General features: G+C 53.2%; 5 protein-coding genes across 5 annotated transcripts; 3 read left to right on the forward strand and 2 right to left on the reverse strand.

Moving 5' to 3' along the window:
* Positions 1 to 1,472: 1,472 nt before the first annotated feature.
* V2A60_004097 (uncharacterized protein) lies at positions 1,473 to 2,863 on the forward strand (the record flags this gene model as incomplete). The annotated part of the gene is made up of 4 exons (XM_083255421.1): positions 1,473 to 1,542; positions 1,669 to 1,916; positions 1,995 to 2,126; positions 2,210 to 2,863. The coding sequence occupies 4 exons, from the start codon at positions 1,473 to 1,475 to the stop codon at positions 2,861 to 2,863; spliced, it is 1,104 nt and encodes a 367-aa protein (XP_083111547.1).
* A 1,688-nt stretch (positions 2,864 to 4,551) lies between these two features.
* Positions 4,552 to 5,568, forward strand: V2A60_004098 (uncharacterized protein; the record flags this gene model as incomplete). The annotated part of the gene is made up of 1 exon (XM_083255422.1): positions 4,552 to 5,568. One exon carries the CDS (start codon positions 4,552 to 4,554, stop codon positions 5,566 to 5,568), a length of 1,017 nt encoding a protein of 338 aa, XP_083111548.1.
* Positions 5,569 to 6,054: 486 nt separating this feature from the next.
* V2A60_004099 (uncharacterized protein) lies at positions 6,055 to 6,546 on the reverse strand (the record flags this gene model as incomplete). The annotated part of the gene is made up of 1 exon (XM_083255423.1): positions 6,055 to 6,546. One exon carries the CDS (start codon positions 6,544 to 6,546, stop codon positions 6,055 to 6,057), a length of 492 nt encoding a protein of 163 aa, XP_083111549.1.
* Positions 6,547 to 10,909: 4,363 nt separating this feature from the next.
* V2A60_004100 (uncharacterized protein) lies at positions 10,910 to 11,758 on the reverse strand (the record flags this gene model as incomplete). Its single annotated transcript, XM_083255424.1, has 3 exons — positions 10,910 to 11,007; positions 11,096 to 11,312; positions 11,459 to 11,758. 3 exons carry the CDS (start codon positions 11,756 to 11,758, stop codon positions 10,910 to 10,912), a joined length of 615 nt encoding a protein of 204 aa, XP_083111550.1.
* A 4,129-nt stretch (positions 11,759 to 15,887) lies between these two features.
* V2A60_004101 (uncharacterized protein) lies at positions 15,888 to 19,280 on the forward strand (the record flags this gene model as incomplete). The annotated part of the gene is made up of 1 exon (XM_083255425.1): positions 15,888 to 19,280. The coding sequence occupies one exon, from the start codon at positions 15,888 to 15,890 to the stop codon at positions 19,278 to 19,280; it is 3,393 nt and encodes a 1,130-aa protein (XP_083111551.1).
* Positions 19,281 to 19,871: the final 591 nt, after the last annotated feature.

A 19,871-nucleotide genomic window follows, 5' to 3' on the forward strand; every position in this document is an offset into this window, starting at 1 on the left:
GGGGCATTGGCAGGCATAACCTCCCTCCCTGGGCATGATTGTTTTGTTGGCCTAGAAAATCCGAACCTTGTTCGGACGTCAAGTTCTCTCGACGCGGCCATGACCCTATTGGTGCGGGTGTTGACTTGCTGGCCCGCTTGGCCGACATTGGGCTGAAAATGAGCGTTCACAGTCTGATCAATCGCTGACCGAGCAATATTGATGGGATGTCCGATAGACCACTTTTCGGTATACACCATCATGGGATTTACGATGGCACGCCTGTCACCGAGTACTCGAGCCAGGCGACTTTCCGGCAAAGTATCCCTGCCCCATACACCACACCACCACGCGAGGGCATTCTGAAACGCGTGTGCCCCCTCCGCCAATGCGTGGTAGGAAAGTGAAACTATCAGCACAATTCATCCGAGATTGAGCAGGTAGGGTGGTTTTATTTCGCTCTAATTTTGGTGTCGTTACCGCGGTTGGATTGCCACCAGTTTCTAATCGTGTCATGAGCGTGAAGGCATCTGGTTCCAAGGGACTCTTGCAGCCTGGTAGGTCGGCTCTCACGCTCAATTTCTCTCTGTGTCCCGTCCTATTGAACATGAGACTGTATTGACTGCATAGAAAAACATGGTAGCATGAAATCCGTCGGTTCGACACCGGGGGCTGCACAGGCACACAGCCCTACCCAAGCCCCGGCATTGATGTCACTTTACTACCAGTACCGGCATAGTGTCCGAACCCGGCGACGTTGATGTATGCCAGGACTGACAGGGATACTGACAGGAAGAGAAAATATTATTTCAGCCATGTACTCAAGAGACCGGAGAAGAGTAGGCCATCTGACTCGCCAGCTAACTAATCAGACTAACAGGGTTACAGTCAGCCCGCCAGCCAGCCAGCTGTTCAGCCAACCAACGGCTGGCGGGCCACGGGAGAATACCTCGTCTCAACTCTTCCATTAGTCCTCTCACCGGTTGATTAATTTGCTGGCTGTTTGCAGTTAAAGGAAAGAGTTGGGAGACGAGGAAAAGATGGCCGAGAGAAGGGAAGGAGAAGAGCAAGCGCAAGAAGAAAAAGACGGGAATGAAAGGAGAAATTGGACCATGTATGTAAACCATCCTTTTTTTTTTCTCTCTTTAGATTTCGAGTTTCGGAGAGTTGTTCTGTGAGTGGCAGAGTTGATGACCACGCTCTATAAGTCCTTGACGAGACTCTGTCAAACTAGATGGACTCAAGACACAATTCCCATGCAGAGAGTCGTCTGATTTTGCTTCGAGTCTATCTGAGTGGTAATTTTTTCCCTTGGCATATTGAGTTAATTTTTTACTGGCAACTAGTTAGTGCCGAGACGAATTACCAGTGGGGCTGTCTGGTGTGAATTTGCCGCTTCAACATCCTCAAGCACGAGCAGACATGGTTGACCGCAGGTTGGTCTGCGGAGCCTTTTAATTGAGCCTCGTGTCGGTGAATGCACGACAAGGACCATGGATAAGCTCCTCTATATCATGGGGCAGCTGCAGCTGCAGGCCAGCCTTGCGACCCCTGCGATCCCCAGTGAGTTCTCAGAGCCTGATTTGCTAGCCCAGCGCCGTCGTGCTGCAGGCAGCGGCAGCAGCCCTATCATCATGGGTAGTTGATCTGCGCGCGCTAACTTGGGAAAATGCGAAACGCCGTCGACAGTCTGCGACGAGAAGATGCAGCAGCTGGTCGAAACCATGACGGGACCGATGCTGGGGAGCCTGACGACGCCGCAAGCAGACGACATGATCGGAGCAGTGGGCCGGTTTGCGTTTGCGCCGGTCGGCATACCTGGCGCGACGCGCGAATCGTCTCTCCGCTGCCTGGAGAGGATGATGAAACTCTCGTGCGAGATGCGAATGTGCTTTGCGGACCAGGGCCATGTCGGGAGGCTGATTGACTTGCTGGCGGTACGGAAACCGCGACACCAGCGCGCGACCGTGCCTCGCTGATTTTGAATCTTGAATTTTTTTTTTATTTTTTTGCAGAGGTCCGATATGCGAACAGAGGAGCCATTGATCCTCTCCGCCGTTGATATCCTGGTAACTCTGTCGGCCGACTACATGGTCGATCTGCGGGCGTACTTTTGCAGCGACGGGCTGGCAGAGATTGTCGACAACGCAAGTCACACCCACCGACCTCTCTTGACTCCGAGCAGGCCCCCCTCTCCTCCCGCCATTCCCACTAATAACGTAACATTCAGCAGATGCTATACCAGTGCATGCTCGAGCCCCGGCTCCTGGGTACCGCCGACGGCCCCGCCGCGGGGGAGGCGGCGCTCCGTCTGCTCCTGGCCATCACGGACCGCTTCCTGGGCGAGGCCGGACGGTACAAGGAGTCGTTTTACGCGTCCTTTGTGCTGTTCCTGAAGCGGCGGGGCGGCCGGGGCGGCCTCAAGGGCGCGCGGGGCCAGCTGGTGCAGTGCATGCTGAGATGGTTGCTGTACACGTACCACCACCACCACCCCGACCAAAACGACGGCGACGGCGAAGGCGAGGAGCTGGACGTGTGGCCGCTGGTGGACCTCGAGGGGCTCCACGCCGCGCTCCGGACGGTGCTGTCGCCGCACGCGTCGCAGCTGGCGCAGCGCACGCATCTGGTGCCGCTGGTCGAGGTGCTGGCGCTGGTGGCGCGGCAGGGGCCCGCGCCGCTCCTGGCGCAGCTGCGCGAGATGCTGCTGGGGGACGAGGGCAGCGAGTACTCGAGCGACGCGCCGGGGACGACGGGGGCCGGGACGGGTACCGGCGCAGAATCGGTGCCGCAGGCGCTGCTCCGGCTTTCGAGGGGAGGAGCCCCGGTGGAGCTGGCGCGGCCGCTGGGGGATCTGTACGCGGTGTTGGGACAGGCCGGTGATTGACGACTAGGCTAGCGCTCTGGCAGTCCGGCAAGAGAAGTCCAGGTTTTGGTAATGCAGGCCGGGCAAAAGCCCTGCTCGGTCGACGTGTGAGAAGATGGCCATGTGTATAAGTGGTGGTGGTGGTGGTAGAGGGCGAACTGACGAGCAGTGGAAGCATGGTAGACGACCGACGCTCGGCAGGTGTTTTTGTCGGGACATGTGACTTTTGACACTTTTTCTCCGTGCATAGTATATTTTTCTCTTTTTTAAATTACATGCTTGTGGTATATTATTTTACCTCTTTGTTTCGCGTGCCAATCGACCAGATGCAAGTAGCCTACCCTATACAGCCACAGCCAGCTATTCTCTGCAGATCCCAGTGTGGATGTTGTTTGTTGTTTTTTTTTTTTTTTGACCTTGGCCTCGTATTTTATACGAAGAGCTGCATTGAGACTCGAAACCGATTGTTTGATCCTATGCCGAGTAACACTGCATGACAATGTTTTTCCTGGGCAACGGTTCTTGAGTGGGAGAGGTCAGTATAAGTGTAGCTTACAGCCACACATCAGCCACCCACTCATGCTGGTCCGACTACACCAGGAACGGAAAAAAGAGCGAGGAAAGAAGAAGAAGAAGAAGAAGAGAAAAAAAAAAAAAAGGGAACACACACACACACACATCACCTCACTTCCATCATCTTCCTCCGCATATCCATCACTTGCTGCTCACCAACAGCGGCCGGCCTCAAAAGTGAATCTGCATCAGCCACTCCCCCCCCCCAAAATAAAAAATGTCTTGCAGCTAGCGTCACATGGACCCACTTATTCTCGATTCCCCGCAACCGGTTCCGCCAAGGGCAGAAAATGCCAAGTACACGGCATCGTCATACAAATCTGGTGGCATCCCAAAGTACTCGCACCGTCTCGATCTGCATTTCCCGCACCGTCCATCGTCACAGTACCTCGAAAACCCCTCGCACCGTCTGCGTGCCCCCTGCCAGCTGCCACAATCCACCCCCTGCCCCCCTGCGGCGCCCCCCGCATAAACCACGTCCTTCGCACTGTGTACCGTTCCTTGTCCCCTTCTGGTGCGCTGGCTGGTTCATCAATAACTGAGCGCCTTCTGACCCCGTTAACGATTTGCTACATTGATCCGCCTTGTCGGCAAATATGCGGCCTCCCAATCCTGTTTACCATGAACCTCGGCCGCTACCTCTCGAGTGACTTTGTGCGCGGCCCCAACCATCCATCCCGCTCGCTAGTATTGCCGTTCCCTGCTTCTCCCACTTGTTCAAGGTTCCTTGGGGCTGCGTTCGTTTGCCTCGCTACTTGCCTATTAATATCTCCCTTCATCCGCATCGATTCGTCTGCTACCACCTGAGTCTTGCATCATCACTGCCATCGTAACTCAGCGGCATTCCCATCCTAGACGCTGCTTCCAGATATCGACCATCATAGCCCTCTGCGCGTGGCTCATCCGCCGCGCGATCCCACTGCTCTCCGCCATCCTTACGTCATCATCGCCGGCCATTTCCTACGGTACAGGTACGCAACCCAAACTCTTACGTCTCGTTGCGTCGCATGATTCGTGTCGCGTGCATTCGACCTTCTCAATTGCCTATTTGCACCCTTCCCGCTGGCCGTGTCATCACCGGCCACCTCACACGCCAAAACCCACTAACACGGATACAGGTCGATCCATCTGTCGCAATGTCCTCTACCCTTGATCATGTCGCCTTCATGGCACCGCGTCCGCACCAAGAGCCGTCGACTACACACCCGAGTGCTGTGTCGGCCGCGCCTCCAGCTCCCATGGGAACCACCCTGCCTCCGCTCGGCTCTGCTCCCATCAACAAGCTGCCTGCAGTCTCCAACGCTCGCGCGCCAGAGCCGCCCGCTCCGGAGAGTGCCAAGGTGACCGAGCTCCCCAAGGCAGTTGTTTCCGAGCCCAAGCCAGCTTCCAGTCTTGCCGGCGCCTCGCTTCCCAGCATCTCAAACCTAGATGCGCCGCCGCAGCCGCCCGCGGAACCAGCTGGAGACGCCCCCAAGTCTGCTGCGGCTACGGCTTCGGGCTCGTCCGGTATCACGGCGCCGGCTCCCGACAAGCCCGAGGCGACTGCACCAGCGCCAGCACCCGCCACTGCGACACTGGCTGCACCGTCGCTACCCAAGCCAGTCGAGATAAAGTCTGTCCCCGACACGCCCGTCAATACCGGCACTCCTGCTGGCGGCACACCGCGGCCCGTGCTCGACATTTCGCAAGAGCCCATCCAAAAGTCCGAGCCCGAGGCCGTGACCAAACCGGCCCCGACATCTGCGCAAGACGCGAAGAAGCCAGAGTCGTCTCTTAACGGGGAGACGGAAAAGCCGGCGCCTGCTGCGCCTGCCCCCACGTCAGCCGCTGCACCAGCCGCTGCGCCAATCACTTCCGGCCCGCCTGCCACCACGGGCCAAAAGCGCAAATTCGAGGACGATGCCGAGACGCCCCGTATCGAGGCCGCGCACGCTGATAAAAAGGCCAAGGCCGAGGAATCGGCAAAGTCGGACGCCAACGGCATCACGGAGGCAGCCGCGGCTGCCGCCGACGTGGCGACTCCCACCCCCGCCCCGGCTTCGGCCCCGGGCCCCAAGAAGGCGGGTCGCCCAAAGAAGAGCAAGACGCCCGCACCAGTTGGCAGAACACAGCGCAAGACGCGCAGCCAGGGCCCTGCGGAAGGAGCCCCCTAGCTACCACACGAGTTGAAGGAGCTGGCGAGGAGAGGTTTCTGACTTGCAGATTTGCAGATTTGCAGATTTGTCGTTTTTATTTTTTCCCCCTTTGAAACTGGTTGGGGACGGAGAGGGGCAGGGGCGTGGGTAGTGCAGCAACTTACGGATGACAGCTACGAAATGGACGCGGTTCGGGTGGGAACATGGAGGGCGCAACGGACTGACTTTCTTTTCTTTTTCCTATTTCTCTTTCTCTCTTTTCGGATTTCGGTTTTGACTATTTAGGGATCCATGAAACGTAATTTTGAGGATTGTTTTTGTATCTTTTGGTTCTCAATGTTGAATTGAGTGAATTTTTTAAAAATGTATGCAGTTGGGCTAGGTTACATGTAACAGACGCAAAGCACTACCCTGCGCGCAAGAACTCTGACTATGACGGGGGGCAAAAACAAAGATATGTACTTCTGATCCGGCATCGCACCAGCTTTCATGGATTGCTTGCAATCAAAATGCCCTCCCTTTACGTGTAGGCTCGCTTTGCTGCGTGGTGCGATGCCGTCCCAAGACGAACTGCTGGCGCTTCCTTTCGATTTCCCCCCGCCACACAGTCTCGCTGTTGATGAGTCCCCTGAATGGGCATTCGATATCCTCGGGGTCGGCGTACGACCTCACCTCGCAGCGGGTCGGCCACTCGTCGGGCCGGGGCTTGCGCCAGCGCTCGTCGGGATGCCATCCCTTGCAGTCAAAGGCGACGCCGCTCAAGGTGCCGGGTTCGGCGTTGCCGTACTGGTCGTCGGTCAGGACGATGGCTTCCTCCGGGAGGCACGCCCCTCCGGTTTTCGAGTAGAAGACGTCGTCGAGGACGCAGCCGTCGGCGCAGAAGCCTTTATTTCCCGTCAGCAGGACCTTCTCGATGTTCTCGGCGAACAGGTCGCTGCCTGCCACGGCGGCGTCGACTGCCACGGCGGCGCCGAGAAGCAAGAAGAGGGAGCGCATGATGGCAGTCGTGGCAACAAGGACGACAGGAGAGAAGAAGAAAAAAAAAAAAAGATTGGACGTTGGAAGTTGACAGGTGTAGCTTTTGAGAGCCTTTGCGGGAGTCGAAAAGCTTGGAAGTGTGGTTTGTGAGTTGAAGACTGGCGGAAAATCGGTGGACTAGATGATGCTTCTACAAGTATTTATATAAGAAAAGACAGTAGAACTACCGTCATGGAGACTAAGCTAGATCGAAAGACTTCAGACGACGATTAAATGATCATCCCCTGAAGAAGAACTTGGCGCCGGGTTTCCATGACTCTTGACGAGTTAGGTACATTAGCTGTCCACCTTGAGAACGAATGGCACATCGAGTCATGGTCCACGAAACTACGTGGTCATCTACATGCTGCAAGGCCCCCCGCCCTCCCCCCCCCTTCTGCCTGGCAATAAAAGTCCGCTTGGCCGCGTTTCACATTGCCGCTCTCTAGTCTATCTTGTATGGCTGCCTTGTCAGGCCCTCATTGATATCCTGATCATGACTCTATCGTGGCCTTTGAGCCAGTAGAAGTGCCATGGTACTATCCTGTGCATAGTAGGGCACATATAGAAGGAGAGAATTAAGGCAATAGAAAATGCACTGTGAGACGGGCCTTGTATTTAAGAGGACTATATAGAAGGAGAGATTTTAACTTTATAGGAGTTGTGTAGTGTTGATGTTGTGGCGCGATAGGATCTACGCCATCTTTGCACCATCACTCTCAGACTGCCGCTGCACTCGCCTCGCGGGCGTCCAGACATGCCTGAAAACTATCGTACTGCTCAGTCTCACCGCTTTCATTCCATGCCTCGAATAAGCAGTAGGCCAGTGATCCGATACATTTCTCTCTTTCTCCAGGAGGGCACGTCTCAGACCGACCGCTTCCTTGATAGAAGGGTAGTTTATCGACAAGCGACTCATCGACAGGCGACTCATCGACAGATGACTCGATGTCAGATGGCTTGAATAGTGTTAGATCATCCTGCCTTCTAAAGTGTGGTCGTTGTAGCTTGCCTTGGGGCCGGGCTCATGGGCGTCTAAGCATTCTTTCGAATTGGCCCAATCATTCTGAGCGAGTAGAGGAATAATACGAGGATTTGCCAGGTCATAGAACTCGCAGAATTGCTGAGTACCACACTTTCTCTCATCGTACTCCCTGAAGCCACACTCCACGTCATAGCCGGCTTTGTTGAAAATGAACGGCAGCTTTCTCGCAGCTTGCCGCTCAGCAAAAGGCGCTGCTACCGCAAGAGCGGCCCACGAAGAGAAGAAAAGAATAGAGTACTTCATGATGAGTGAAAAGTCAGAGACAAAGAGGTGTGATTATATGAATCAGCAAGTTTCTGGCGGATTTTGTGGTAGAGTAGCTTATCAATAGCGAAGGCTGTGAATATGGCAGCTTCAACTGGCTTGACGGGACTGACATGTAATATATACTGCGAGGAAGAAAGACGACAGATGTACACTAATATCTGCATTCAGCTGTTACGATTAAAAAATACATGTTACTTTGGCCTGTTGATTTTTGCATAAATCAAGATTCACAGTTTACACTACTGGTATACGAGATATATGATGGAAGCCATGGAGGTGTTGACCGCCAAGACATTGGACCATTGTCATCGGCTAGTCATGGAACGTCGGCCACCCACTTACCAAGCCTGAAAAACTGACTAGTAGAGTTTTTGTTTAACACGGTTCGAAAATAGATGTAATCGTGTGCAGGCTTTAAAGCCATAGCTACAGCACGTGGGTGTGTGGCAAATATAGAGGTTATGGCTTAATTCGTCGTTACTTGGTAGTTGTTTTCTATAGAGAATGACTTTTTCTACGTCAGTCAAGAGTCATGGCCTGCGTAACAAGTTTAAATTGAGTGAGTTAAATCATCACTTTTCTCTCTTGCCCTGTCGCACCGGCACTTCTCATGCGGGGATTAGCCAGGGGTAACTGAGAGATGAAAACTATGCGACTCCGACAATGCGCAGAGTCAGGAGAGCAACTCGGTATAGGGGCCTCACCGAAGTTATGAAAAAGGTCATGGCCGGTGTCTCGGCTTCTTATAATCGACATTGCCGTAGTTGTGTAGTGGAGCTAGGCCTTTGTAGATACTCTCACGGCCACTGCGAGAATGGTAGTGTGTAGTGAAATGCAGAGGCTGCATTAGACTACCTAACTAGTCAGTGGCTGATGATAGTTTCAGAGGCCACCACTTCCCGAACAGCCGAGAGCAGGCCCGTCCCGGAAACGGATGGCGGGAGCCGATCGGAATCTTCCCTTCCATTTCGCTATCCAGAGAACAATGCATTCTTTGATTTCTTGCTTTCAACCGTGCTGTCGACAAAAATCATCTCTTTAATGAAGGAGCCGATTCCACACGTAGAGTGCGAGCACGCCTAAATGGACCAAACTCGATTGCCGTTCTCCGCCAACGAGAAACTCGAACACAAGGACAAAAAAGGTCGCTAGCAAGCAGAATTGACTTTGGGCCATGAGAGTGCGGCAAGTGTACTCAGTAGCTACAGACGGCATCTTGCCCTTCTTCGCGTGATAGGCTTCGGTGACAAGTGGCTCAGCCAGGGACGAGCATAAACGGAAATTCGCATAAATCAAGACTGCCGGTCACGGAGACGTAAGCCCTCGTCTCCTGATGACTGGTAGGGTGAGGAATTCCGCGGAAACCTAAACATTTTTTTCGAGTCAAATTGCCCGCCGGAAGCTAATAAGCCTTGTCTCGGGTCAAAGCTGATTCAAAGTGCGACATGGAGCGACGTACTCCTATTAGCAGACAGCCTGGCGCTAATAACTCTGCGAGTCAGTCGAGCTTCCCATCATCGCCGGGCAGCTGGCATTCGTCTTGGCCATGTCAATGCCCCCCCAAAAAAACCTAAATTGCGAATCGTTTCGGTCAACAGCATTCCCGCCGAGACGGATAATCGAATCCGCACCAACTCGCAAGTGCCGAGCCAGACTTGAACACAGCTTTGGACCTCCGACGCGGGAACAATCGCGTACCCCGGTGGTGAGAAAGCAACCGGCTGGCCAATACGGGTTGACTGCATTGCAATACGGAAGCCCGTCGTTTTTCTCGCCGAGATGATGCAGCGCAGCATCATTGGCGTCAGTCCGACCACCAAACCACAGCGCCTGGCTGAGAATGCACGAACCTTGCCAAGTGAGGATAAAGAGAATTAAAACTATGCATGAAAGAAATGAAAAATAGAGTATTACTTTGACTTTTTTTCTATTGCCTACGGACCAGCAAAAAGAAGTATATATTTGTTCTATTTTATAGTATATAACAATTATTAATATCATTTTACCTTGATAGCGCTAAAGTATGTACAATTAGTAAAAAATAGCTCGTTGGGATAGAGGTAGAAGCACCCTCTCTCTCCAGAAACTAGGCTATCAGACATAATAGACTTGGAAGCGGTGATGAAAATAAATTCAATAGAGTAGGTCTATTTCCTCATGGTACACCACATTCATCACGCATGCATGAATATATACTGCAATAGTACCACTCTTAGCCACGAGCTTTCGAATGGTGGGTTTGACCTTGAATGATATGGAAAAGAAAAGGGAACCAAAAAAGAAAAAAAGAAAACAGGAATACAGTGGTTGTTATAGAAATGCTGGACAACGAGGTGGTCGTCGACGGAGCAAAGTCGAGCAAGATGTGCTACAATCACGCCATATCCTACTCTTGTCGTGTCTTGAATATGCAACGAGCGAATTTGATCCTAAACATTCGAAAATGATTAATATTCTGCGTTCCAAGTATAGCCATAGGTAGGCACACTGCCCTTGGGGAGAGGTCCAGCCAGCGTCTCCCAGATTTATGATCCGGTCAGCAGCGCCCACAGAGGTCACTGCCCCGCGCCACCCTCTAGATAGCTTCTTTTTCTGCTCCTGCATCATCGTCACAATCAAGCTTTCCGTCACTTGTTGCTCCCGCAGGTGCCCGTGACCCGGCGATGCCTTCGCTCTCTCTTTGATTCGCACTGCCACCCCCCAAGTTCAAGTTGCGCATTTTTGCCGATGAAACCTCCATGCTTTCTCCGAGTCCTGTCTCCATTTGACCCTCACTAGAACCATTCAACGATTCGCGCTGCTCTGCCATGGAATTTTTGTTGATTACACTGTGTCCTCTCTCTCTTTGATCCGCATTACAACCCTCCGGGTTGAAGTTGCACGATTCTGTCGTTACATTTTCGTTGATTTCGCTGGCTCTTCTGTTTACTTCCTGCAACCTCTGGGTGTAAATTTCAATGATAAAGCTGGGTTCTCTCTCTCTTCGATCCGCATTGTAACCCTCCGAATGGAAGTTGCGCAATTCTGCCGTTAAAATTTTGTTGATTCTTCTGATTTTGCCCTCTGCTCCCCCTGGCATACTGTTGCCGTCAAGGTAATGACCCGGAGACCGCGGGCGCTTGTAAAGACTGAAATGTACTACGCAGTAGTGGATATGTCAGTCTCATAAACGTGATGAGAAGGGGGACTTGCACCACCGGTGCTGGGATAACTTACGCAAGAAGATTATGCCACGCAGTGACTTAATATCGGTGACATTATTGAACAGGCAGGTATAACTGCGGATGATCTTGATGTAGATCATGGCAATAATTTCCGGTGTAGGGATAACTCTAAGAGTTTGATCACCCCGAAGTCTCACATTCCAGAACGCGAGCGCTGACTCAAGGAGGGACCATAAGGTCGTAGTGTTACTAGGATGCTGGAGCGACAACTCGCAACAGTCTGTTAGTAATAATAATATTGCTGCAAAGACACGAAATGAATTCAGTTTTGCAAGACATCATAGAAGTAGTAACTCGCAAGATGCCATAGTGCGCGTGACGTGAGGTATGCTTTGGTGTATACTCTTGTACTGACCTGCCTCAAAGGGATAATCGGCATCCAAATTCCCTCCGCAATTGAAATGTCCGGAAAGACTGAGTCGAAGTGCTCGTTGAAGCGGTCTAATTGTTCCAGGTAGGGCTTCAGCCTCCCCTGACGATAGCTCTCGACACCAGAAATCTTCTGCACGGCCGTCCGCACAGCTTCATAGCTGCTGTGATCGGTGAGCGAGGAATCAGCCGAGTTCATGGCTTCCTTCAAATCTGCAAACGCCACCTCCATTTTTGCAAGCGCCACCTCTATTCTTGCATTTGGCGTTTCCTGCTTGAGACTCATGGTTGCGAATATGTCCAATTGGATGTTTTTCCATCAAGGAAAAAAAAAACGAAGAGAGTCTCTAGGAACCTCAGAGCGTAGATGGACTTAAAAGACTTTTAGTAGTTGAGCAACTTGAAAAGCAAAGAAGAGCAAGGTAATCCGATGGCAGCGGCGCCCTTTATAAATGTATGCCTCCAGTCGATGCTGGCCATGCACGACCACGCCGCCTCAACATGGCGTTTTGACACCGTCATGGTAGGCATTGGTCAAAAGCTGCTGCGTTGGACAGACTAGCAGTCTCAATTTGGATATTTTGAGCTTCTGTGTCGTACCCGCCAGTGCTTCGTTTCGAAATGGTTACGCACCGAGCCCGTCAAAGCAAAAGTGCTGGGCGATATGCAAAGGTGTACATTTCACCGAGCTGCCTTATTCTGGTGCTACACATCAGTCAAAGGAGAACAAAAAGGTAAAGCCGTAACACAACGACATGCGAGAGCACGGGCCATTTACTCTAGAGACAACAAGGCAGCGAGGATGCAGGCAGAGCTCGGGATGTAGGCGCATTTCGTCTACGCCTAGTTATTCGAACCTCTCCAAGAGCGTGGAATCTCCTGATTCATGTTGCGAATCAAAACTACACTATTCATGTAGAGGCGGTGATGGACTCTTTCCAGGATTCTCATCATGGGCAAAGCAAAGGTCAATACCTACTTGCCCGTCGTGGATGTCTTCTTCATCGCACGGCCTGGTAGGCTTGGATCTTCTACGGCCATGACACGTCAAAGGCACACTACGTTCATTTGCAGCTTTCTGTTCCACAAAGACGACGGATGGTAACTCATGGTCTTGATGGCTGCAGCACAGCTCATCCCCCAAGGTCAACTTGACCTCCTAGGCGTCTCTGAGCATGAAAGAAGGACGACCACAAGATCGGTCGGAATTTGGAGAAGCTACTTTGAGTAGTAAATAACTCCGACCATCCAGAAGACGCAATTGTCACAGGTACTGATGCAAAGGAAGCAGTATTGTTGCGCCGTTGTACGTGTCGCGAACTAGTCACCTCACACAGAGCCTTACCTATTGCGGTCCAGCTGTAGTTTGGAGAGCTGCGGTAGTCACGGTAGACAGACTGATTTTTCAGCAAAGAAAGTCACACCAACTGACGTTTGAGTCTGCAGCAGTATGGTGACGGCGATAGATATACTGACAAAAGGGATACGTTGTTTCTCAACACGGCGGATGACGTTGAATGCTTTCGCCGCAGGGTTGGGAGCGGTATTTGGTATTTGCGCTTTGATGACGGCATTCGGTCAGGGAATTGTCTCCCAATATCGGGGATTTTTCAAAAGAATTTCGGGCATTTTTAAGTCGCTGGTGGCTTCTCGCAGCGTCATGGGGCTGACACTGATGGTGGCTTTCGGCGCCTATTTTTTCAGTCTCGCATGGGGTGGCCAGCTATCTGCTAGAAGCAGCGGGATTGTTTGTGGCACAACGCCATAGAATTTCTTGTGGAGATGCTTATTTGGAGATGGATACTGTTGGCTGTGAGTAGCGGGCGGCTTTCTACACCAGCTTCAGCTCCGCCAACCACTTGTGGTAGTGAGGATGCGTGAGAAACAGTGACAGAATTTATTGGCTACGAAACGATCTGGGAGACACTTTATTGAGGACTCTGATCGCCGACGATGGAAAGTTTCGGATGCTTAGGGGATGCAGGAGAAGACATTACTGATACTCGTGTTGTCAAGACGCACTGAAGGTTAGTCGCGTGCGAGGTTGGTAGATAACCGCGACGACACGCAACCCTGGCGCTAACGCGAACTGTATACGGAGAAAACACTGGACATTCGACAGAAGACTGCGGGATAGTGGATCGACGTTTGGATGCAAGGTTCGGTGACTTTGCTGCTTGTAAGTTGTCACTGCCAAGGCGGAGAATTAAGCTAGCAGACACTATTTTAGTGTGGGTGATGAAGGTTGGCGAAGAGAGAGAGGAGAGCCAGACAGAGACGAGTTTTTTTTTGTCGACGAAGGGAGATATCTCGGTGGCGAATATTGATGGAAGCAAGGAATGTATTGGCCGAAAAGCAAGGCTGGCTTGCATCGAAGCTGGGATGCAGGGCTTGTGCCTGGTTTGCGACCTGGTCAAGTCTCCACCAAGTGGCGATGTGGCATGAATGATTTTCAACGGAAGGAAGCGGAATGCTAGGATTGGTAGACTGTGATACGTTTCGGTAGGGATTTGTGTCTGAAGGCCCAACGGTAGACGGGGAGGTTGGATGTGTGTCGGCTGGGTGTCTGTGGATGAAGATGAAGACGTTGTAGGAGATGGTTCGTTTGATGGTTCGTTGACAGCAAATAGACAAAGTCAGTGCAAAGTTGAGACGATGGGCATGTCTCAGGTCCACAACGGTAGCGGGGCCCAGGGGTCCCACTGCGTCGTAAGCCGGGACAGAGCAAAGGAATGGGACCGAGTGTCGAAGAGGAAGAGTAGGAAGCTTAAAAATTGTTGATTTGAGCGGCAGAATAGAAGAGGAGAATAGGAAAAATCATAATCGAGTGAGACATTCTCGTGGTTGTCTTGCATGGAAGGGTCATGGGCTGGGGACGTGTCAAGTGTGTAGAGCGCACGAGGTGCGGGCGTTTTTCGCGTGACTCTGCTTACCCAAGGCAAACCCTGGTGTCACTGCCTCACTGTAAAACAGACGAGAGAGAAACAAAGGCGCTACCCAGTAGAAACCGCTGTAGGATGTTGAGGATGCCGAGCGGTAGGTGGACCCACTGTAAAGTTGAGTCAGTGTCACAATCAATGCATGACGATGATGGCAGTACTCTTTAAAAGTGCATGGCAAAATGTAAAACAGAATGAAAAAAAAAATATGACGTAACAAAAGAAAACTTGCCAAATTCAACTCAAAATATAGCCAACTCCATAGCAACCTGCCAATATTGCCAAAGCCGTCGTCATTGAGCATTGAACCAGGCGCTGGCTCTTTGATATCGGATTGCGGGTCGCGGCGACAAAAATAGAAAAATAAAAAAACAGACTCCACCCGCTATAGCGGTCCGGACCAATCAGAGTTCACAACCGCTATATCTACCGCCTCTGTATCCGTAACGTCGAGTCTCTCTCTGGCCGCCAGTTGCAGGCCGACAGGCTTCCAGGCCAATTCCAGGCCCCCCGTTTCCAGGTACCATGCGCTATAACGCCTGCGGGCAGGGGCTGCAAACCTGCAAGCCACCATCTCATATCCGCCTGCGGCTCAAGTCTCACTCTTGGGCACGTTGCAGAGCGTGGGAAGAAAACAATTGGCAAGAATAGGACGCTCGTGGATCAAGTTTGGGAAACGGTGCAAGAGATAATGGACGCAACAAGAAGAGAAACAACATCATCAAACTAACCCGGTACAGCTCGTGCCCGTCTGCCCGCCGCTGATCGATGAGGGCCTCCCCCACCTCACCCTGTTCGACTGGAGCCCACCTCGTGTCGACTGGCGCTAGCAGAGACACGTAAAGGTACCTCATCGTCATAGCCATTGCCTGCATCCAATTAGGTACCCTGGCAGGAAAAAAAAAGAATGTCAAGACAGCCACATTATCTTCTTTCTTTCTTTGTCTCCTCCTCTTCCTCTTCCCGTCTCCATCCGCTTTGTGTATCCTTGCCCTTATCCTTTTTCCTTTTATTTTTTTTCTCCCTTTCCGTCTTTTATTCCTTCTTCATCCTCTTTTTTTCTTTTTTTGTATATTTCCTCCCCCTCCCCCCTTAGGTTCTGCGCCGGATCTCGTTTTCGCTCCCCGTCTATTTCCAGATTCTCCCCGGCCAGGACACCCACCACTCGCTTCAGACAGATCCGAACCTCGACGACAACTCTCCGTCACTCGTTACCCGATCCGACTCGCTCGTTACCGACTCGCTCGATACTTCATCTTCTACGTCTACAGTACTCGCTGCTTACGCCGGACTAAGCTTGTTAGAGCGTCCCTTGCACAACTAGAATCTGCAAACACGCCGCTGAGCTGTCTAGACTCTCGCCAGAGCTCGTCCTACTCGCTCGAGTCTCACAATCTTCACCTCCGACCTTGAATATACGCCAAGATACTTTTCGGCTACACATTGTACATCTTGCTGGCCGAGGCTACGGCCACCATGGCTTCCATGGCTTTCATGCCCTCGATGGGCTCTCTCGCCGCCCTCGTCGCTCGTGATGGCAATCAGCCCGACTCTCACTCCAACTCCAACTCGGAGAATCCTCTGCTCGCCCTTTTCAAGGATCCCTTTGCTTCCACTCTCGCCTCTGCCTCTCTGTACTCTGCCATCGGCATCTCCATCGGCTTCACTCTCTTCCTCGCCATCTGCTTTTCCCTCCTTCGTCCCTATAACCAGGCTGTCTACGCCCCCAAGGTCAAGCACGCCGACGAGAAGCACGCGCCCCCGGCTATAGGAAAGTCTCTCTTCGCTTGGGTTCATCCCGTCCTCCACACCAACGAGGATGTTCTCATGCACGCCGTCGGCATGGACGCAACCATCTTTATCCGCTTCATGCGCATGTGTCGCAACATGTTCCTCGTTCTCAGCCTCATCGGCGTTGGCATCCTCGTCCCCGTCCATCTCACAAAGGCTGCCGTCAGGGACAAGAGCGAGTTCGGCTGGCTCGTCAATATTTCCCCCCTCAACGTCTTCGGCCGCCCCCTCTGGGCCCAGGTCGTCACCGCCTACCTCTTTGACGCCATCGTCGCCGGCTTCCTCTGGTGGAACTACCGCAAGATTGCCCAGCTTCGTCGCAGGTACTTTGAGACGGAAGACTTTCAGACCAGCCTCGCCTCCAGGACCCTCATGCTCTACGACATGCCCCGTGAGTGCGCCTCTGACGAAGGCATCGCCCGCATTATCGATGAGGTCGCTCCCAGCTCGTCCTTTGCCCGCACCGCCATCGCTCGAAACGTCAAGGAGCTGCCCGAGCTCATCGAGCAGCACGACCACACCGTCCGCAAGCTCGAAGAAGTTCTCGCCAAATACCTCAAGAATCCCCAAAAACTGCCTCCCAAGCGCCCGACCTGCAAGCCCTCGAAAAAGGATTACGCCTACAGCACCTACCCCTCTGGCCAGAAGCTCGACGCCATCGACTACTACACCAAGCGCATTCGCGATCTCGAAGCCGAGATTAAGCAGGTACGGGCGTCAGTTGACAAGCGAAGCACCATGCCCTACGGATTCGCCAGCTACAGCGATATTGCCGAAGCTCACAGCATCGCCTACTCCTTTCGCAAGAAGAAGCCTCAGGGCACTACCGTCACCCTGGCCCCACGGCCCAACGATGTCATCTGGCGCAACATGCCGCTCACCGCTGCTGTTCGCAGTCGTAGACGGTGGGCCAACAATTTCTGGATCGCCGTCCTGACCCTACTATGGATCGGCCCCAACGCCCTGATCGCTATGCTCTTTGTCAACCTCAGCAACCTGGGCCGCCTCTGGCCCGCCTTCGAAACCTCCCTCAAGGCCAACCCAAAGTTTTGGGGTCTTGTCCAAGGTATCCTAGCGCCCACATTGACCTCTCTTGCCTACCTCGTTCTACCCATGATCTTTCGTCGTCTCTCTACCAAGGGCGGCGATCAGACCAAGACTGGCCGAGAGCGACATGTCATTGGAAAAATGTACGCCTTCTTCGTCTTCAACAACCTCGTCGTTTTTTCCTTCTTCTCCACCGTCTTCACCTTTGTCCTGAACATTATCCGCAACGCCAACTCGGGAGAGTCTGGCTGGGACGCCATCAAGGAGGCCAACAAGAACAACAACGGCCAGAGCATCATTGACGGTCTGTTTCAAGCCTTGTGCTCCAACGGCGTCTTTTGGGTCACCTACCTGCTGCAACGCCAGCTCGGCGCCGCCACCGATCTTGCCCAGCTCTGGTCGCTCACTAGGGCTTTTTTCCTCAAGAAGTTTTCCAGCCCGACGCCCAGAGAACTCATCGAGCTCACCGCACCGCCGCCCTTTGAATACGCCAGCTACTACACTTACTTTTTGTTCTACGCCACCTCGAGCCTCTGCTTCGCCGGCATCATGCCCCTCGTCCTCCCCGCCGCCGCCTTGTACTTCAGTCTTGACCACTACCTGAAGAAATACCTCATCTTGTACCGTTTCATCACCAAGACCGAGTCCGGCGGTCTCTACTGGCGGGTTGTCTTTAACCGTTTCATTTTCGGCACCATGCTGGCCAACCTTGTCGTCCTCCTCACCACCTGGGTACGCGGCGACGGCGACCATATTCAGTTCTTTGCCGTCATTCCTCTCCCGTTCTTGATGCTCGGGTTCAAGTTCTGGTGCGCCAACACTTTCGACAATAAGATTCGCTTCTACAGTCTCATAAACGTCCGCAAGAATCCCGAGGCCGCACGCGCCCAAGCGGAACGCCTGCGAAGCGAAAAGCTGGCCAGCCGTTTCGGCCACCCTGCTCTTTACAAGAAACTGATCACGCCCATGGTGCATCAGCGGGCCCAAAACCTGCTGCCCTCGGTCTACTCGGGTAGGCTGACGGACGGCAGAGAGGCCGAGGCGGGCGACTTGATGAGTGTCAGTGGCTACTCTGACATGTACGCTCTTGACAGCATGAAGGCCGGTAAGACTGCCAAGGCTGCTGGTGTGCCAGGCTTTGAATTCGTGTCAGAGAACCACATGGACTTTGAGTACTTTAAAGACCGCGCAGAATTCCTCGACGAACATGGTGGCGCAGACTTTTACGGCATCGAAAGTGATAGGGGCACCACTCGCGCCGGCACCCCCGTCTCCTTTGATGAACGCCCAGGAAGTGCCATGTCGGGTCGAACGGCGCCGTTTGGTCCCCCCCGACGTGTCGGCACCGGCATGTCCGACACAAGCTACAGCTCATACCGACCTCAGAACGCCATGATGGACGGCCATCACTCTCGGCAGGCATCCGGTAACGAACTGGACCGTATGCGCAGCCCGTTGGGCAACTTTGACAACTCGAGCTCGACCGGTCTGGTGCATGCTCAGCCTGTGACTGGCTATTCAGAAGTGCCCGTGGATGGTAGAAGCAGTCCAGGGCCTCAGGCCTACTCTCGCTACCAGGACGGGCCCGATTCGGGTAGAGCTAGCCCCGTGCTGCGCTCCATTGTCGGGCCTCGCGGTTACCAGCCCCTGGACGGAGGCCGAGCAACCCCGGCACCTCGTGGCTACCAAGACATGCCCTTGCACGAGGGCCGCATGAGCCCAGCACCCCGATCCCGCTCTCAGTCACCTGGTCCAGCTGCGGGGCCGTTTGCCGCGGCTCTGCGACAGACGACACAAAGTCCAGGTCCTCGACAGATGAGCCCAGCACCACGACAAATGAGTCCCGCGCCACGACAGATGAGTCCCGCTCCTAGACACACGCAGAGTCCTGCTTTTGGCCGATCTCAGTCTCCTGGCCCGGCAGCCGCTTTGCATCAGCCGCAGCAGCAGAGACAGGGTCAATCTGGGTATCGTGACGACTTTCAAGGAGGGCCTGGACAGCCAGGATTCTACGGGGGGCCATCGCGCTGATAAGGTAGACGAGGAGAGCATTCATAATATTAGAGAGAACATGGACAATGTGGACCAGCCCATTGGCTAGGGCAGTCAAACGCGGACACTGTATATATAAAAAGAGCCGCTGTACAAATTTTTGTTTTCTTAGCGATAAATTGATGAATTGTGATGATTACAGTTGCACCAGTCGACAACCGAGACAGAATGACGGATTTTGTTCAATTCCACCAATCACTGCGACGCGGGGAAATTCTAGCGCACCCGCCGCCACTAACCGTCGACGATCAAAGGCACGAGGAAGACCGCCGCAAGTTGGGGCAACTGGAAATCGACAAGGGGGAAGGGGAACTAGGCCATGCGTAACATGCAGGGCATTAAATCCACCAATCGTGGTGACAAACTGGCGTGGCTGGGGCTGACTCTGGGCTGGGCAGATCTGACTTGCAGAGATGTAAGACGCTTGGGCGGGAAAGGCCGATTGAATTGCGATGCAACGTGGGTTCTCAAGGACGTGGGGGTTTCGGTGGCTATAAATCATCAGATGTATCCGGTCTGCAGCTCGACTGGCTTTCGCCTGGATATTCCCATTCAGCACGCCTCGACATC

This window comes from Cordyceps javanica, chromosome 2 (assembly GCF_051103115.1).
Source record: "Cordyceps javanica chromosome 2, complete sequence".
In the NCBI taxonomy this organism is placed as follows: domain Eukaryota; kingdom Fungi; phylum Ascomycota; class Sordariomycetes; order Hypocreales; family Cordycipitaceae; genus Cordyceps; species Cordyceps javanica.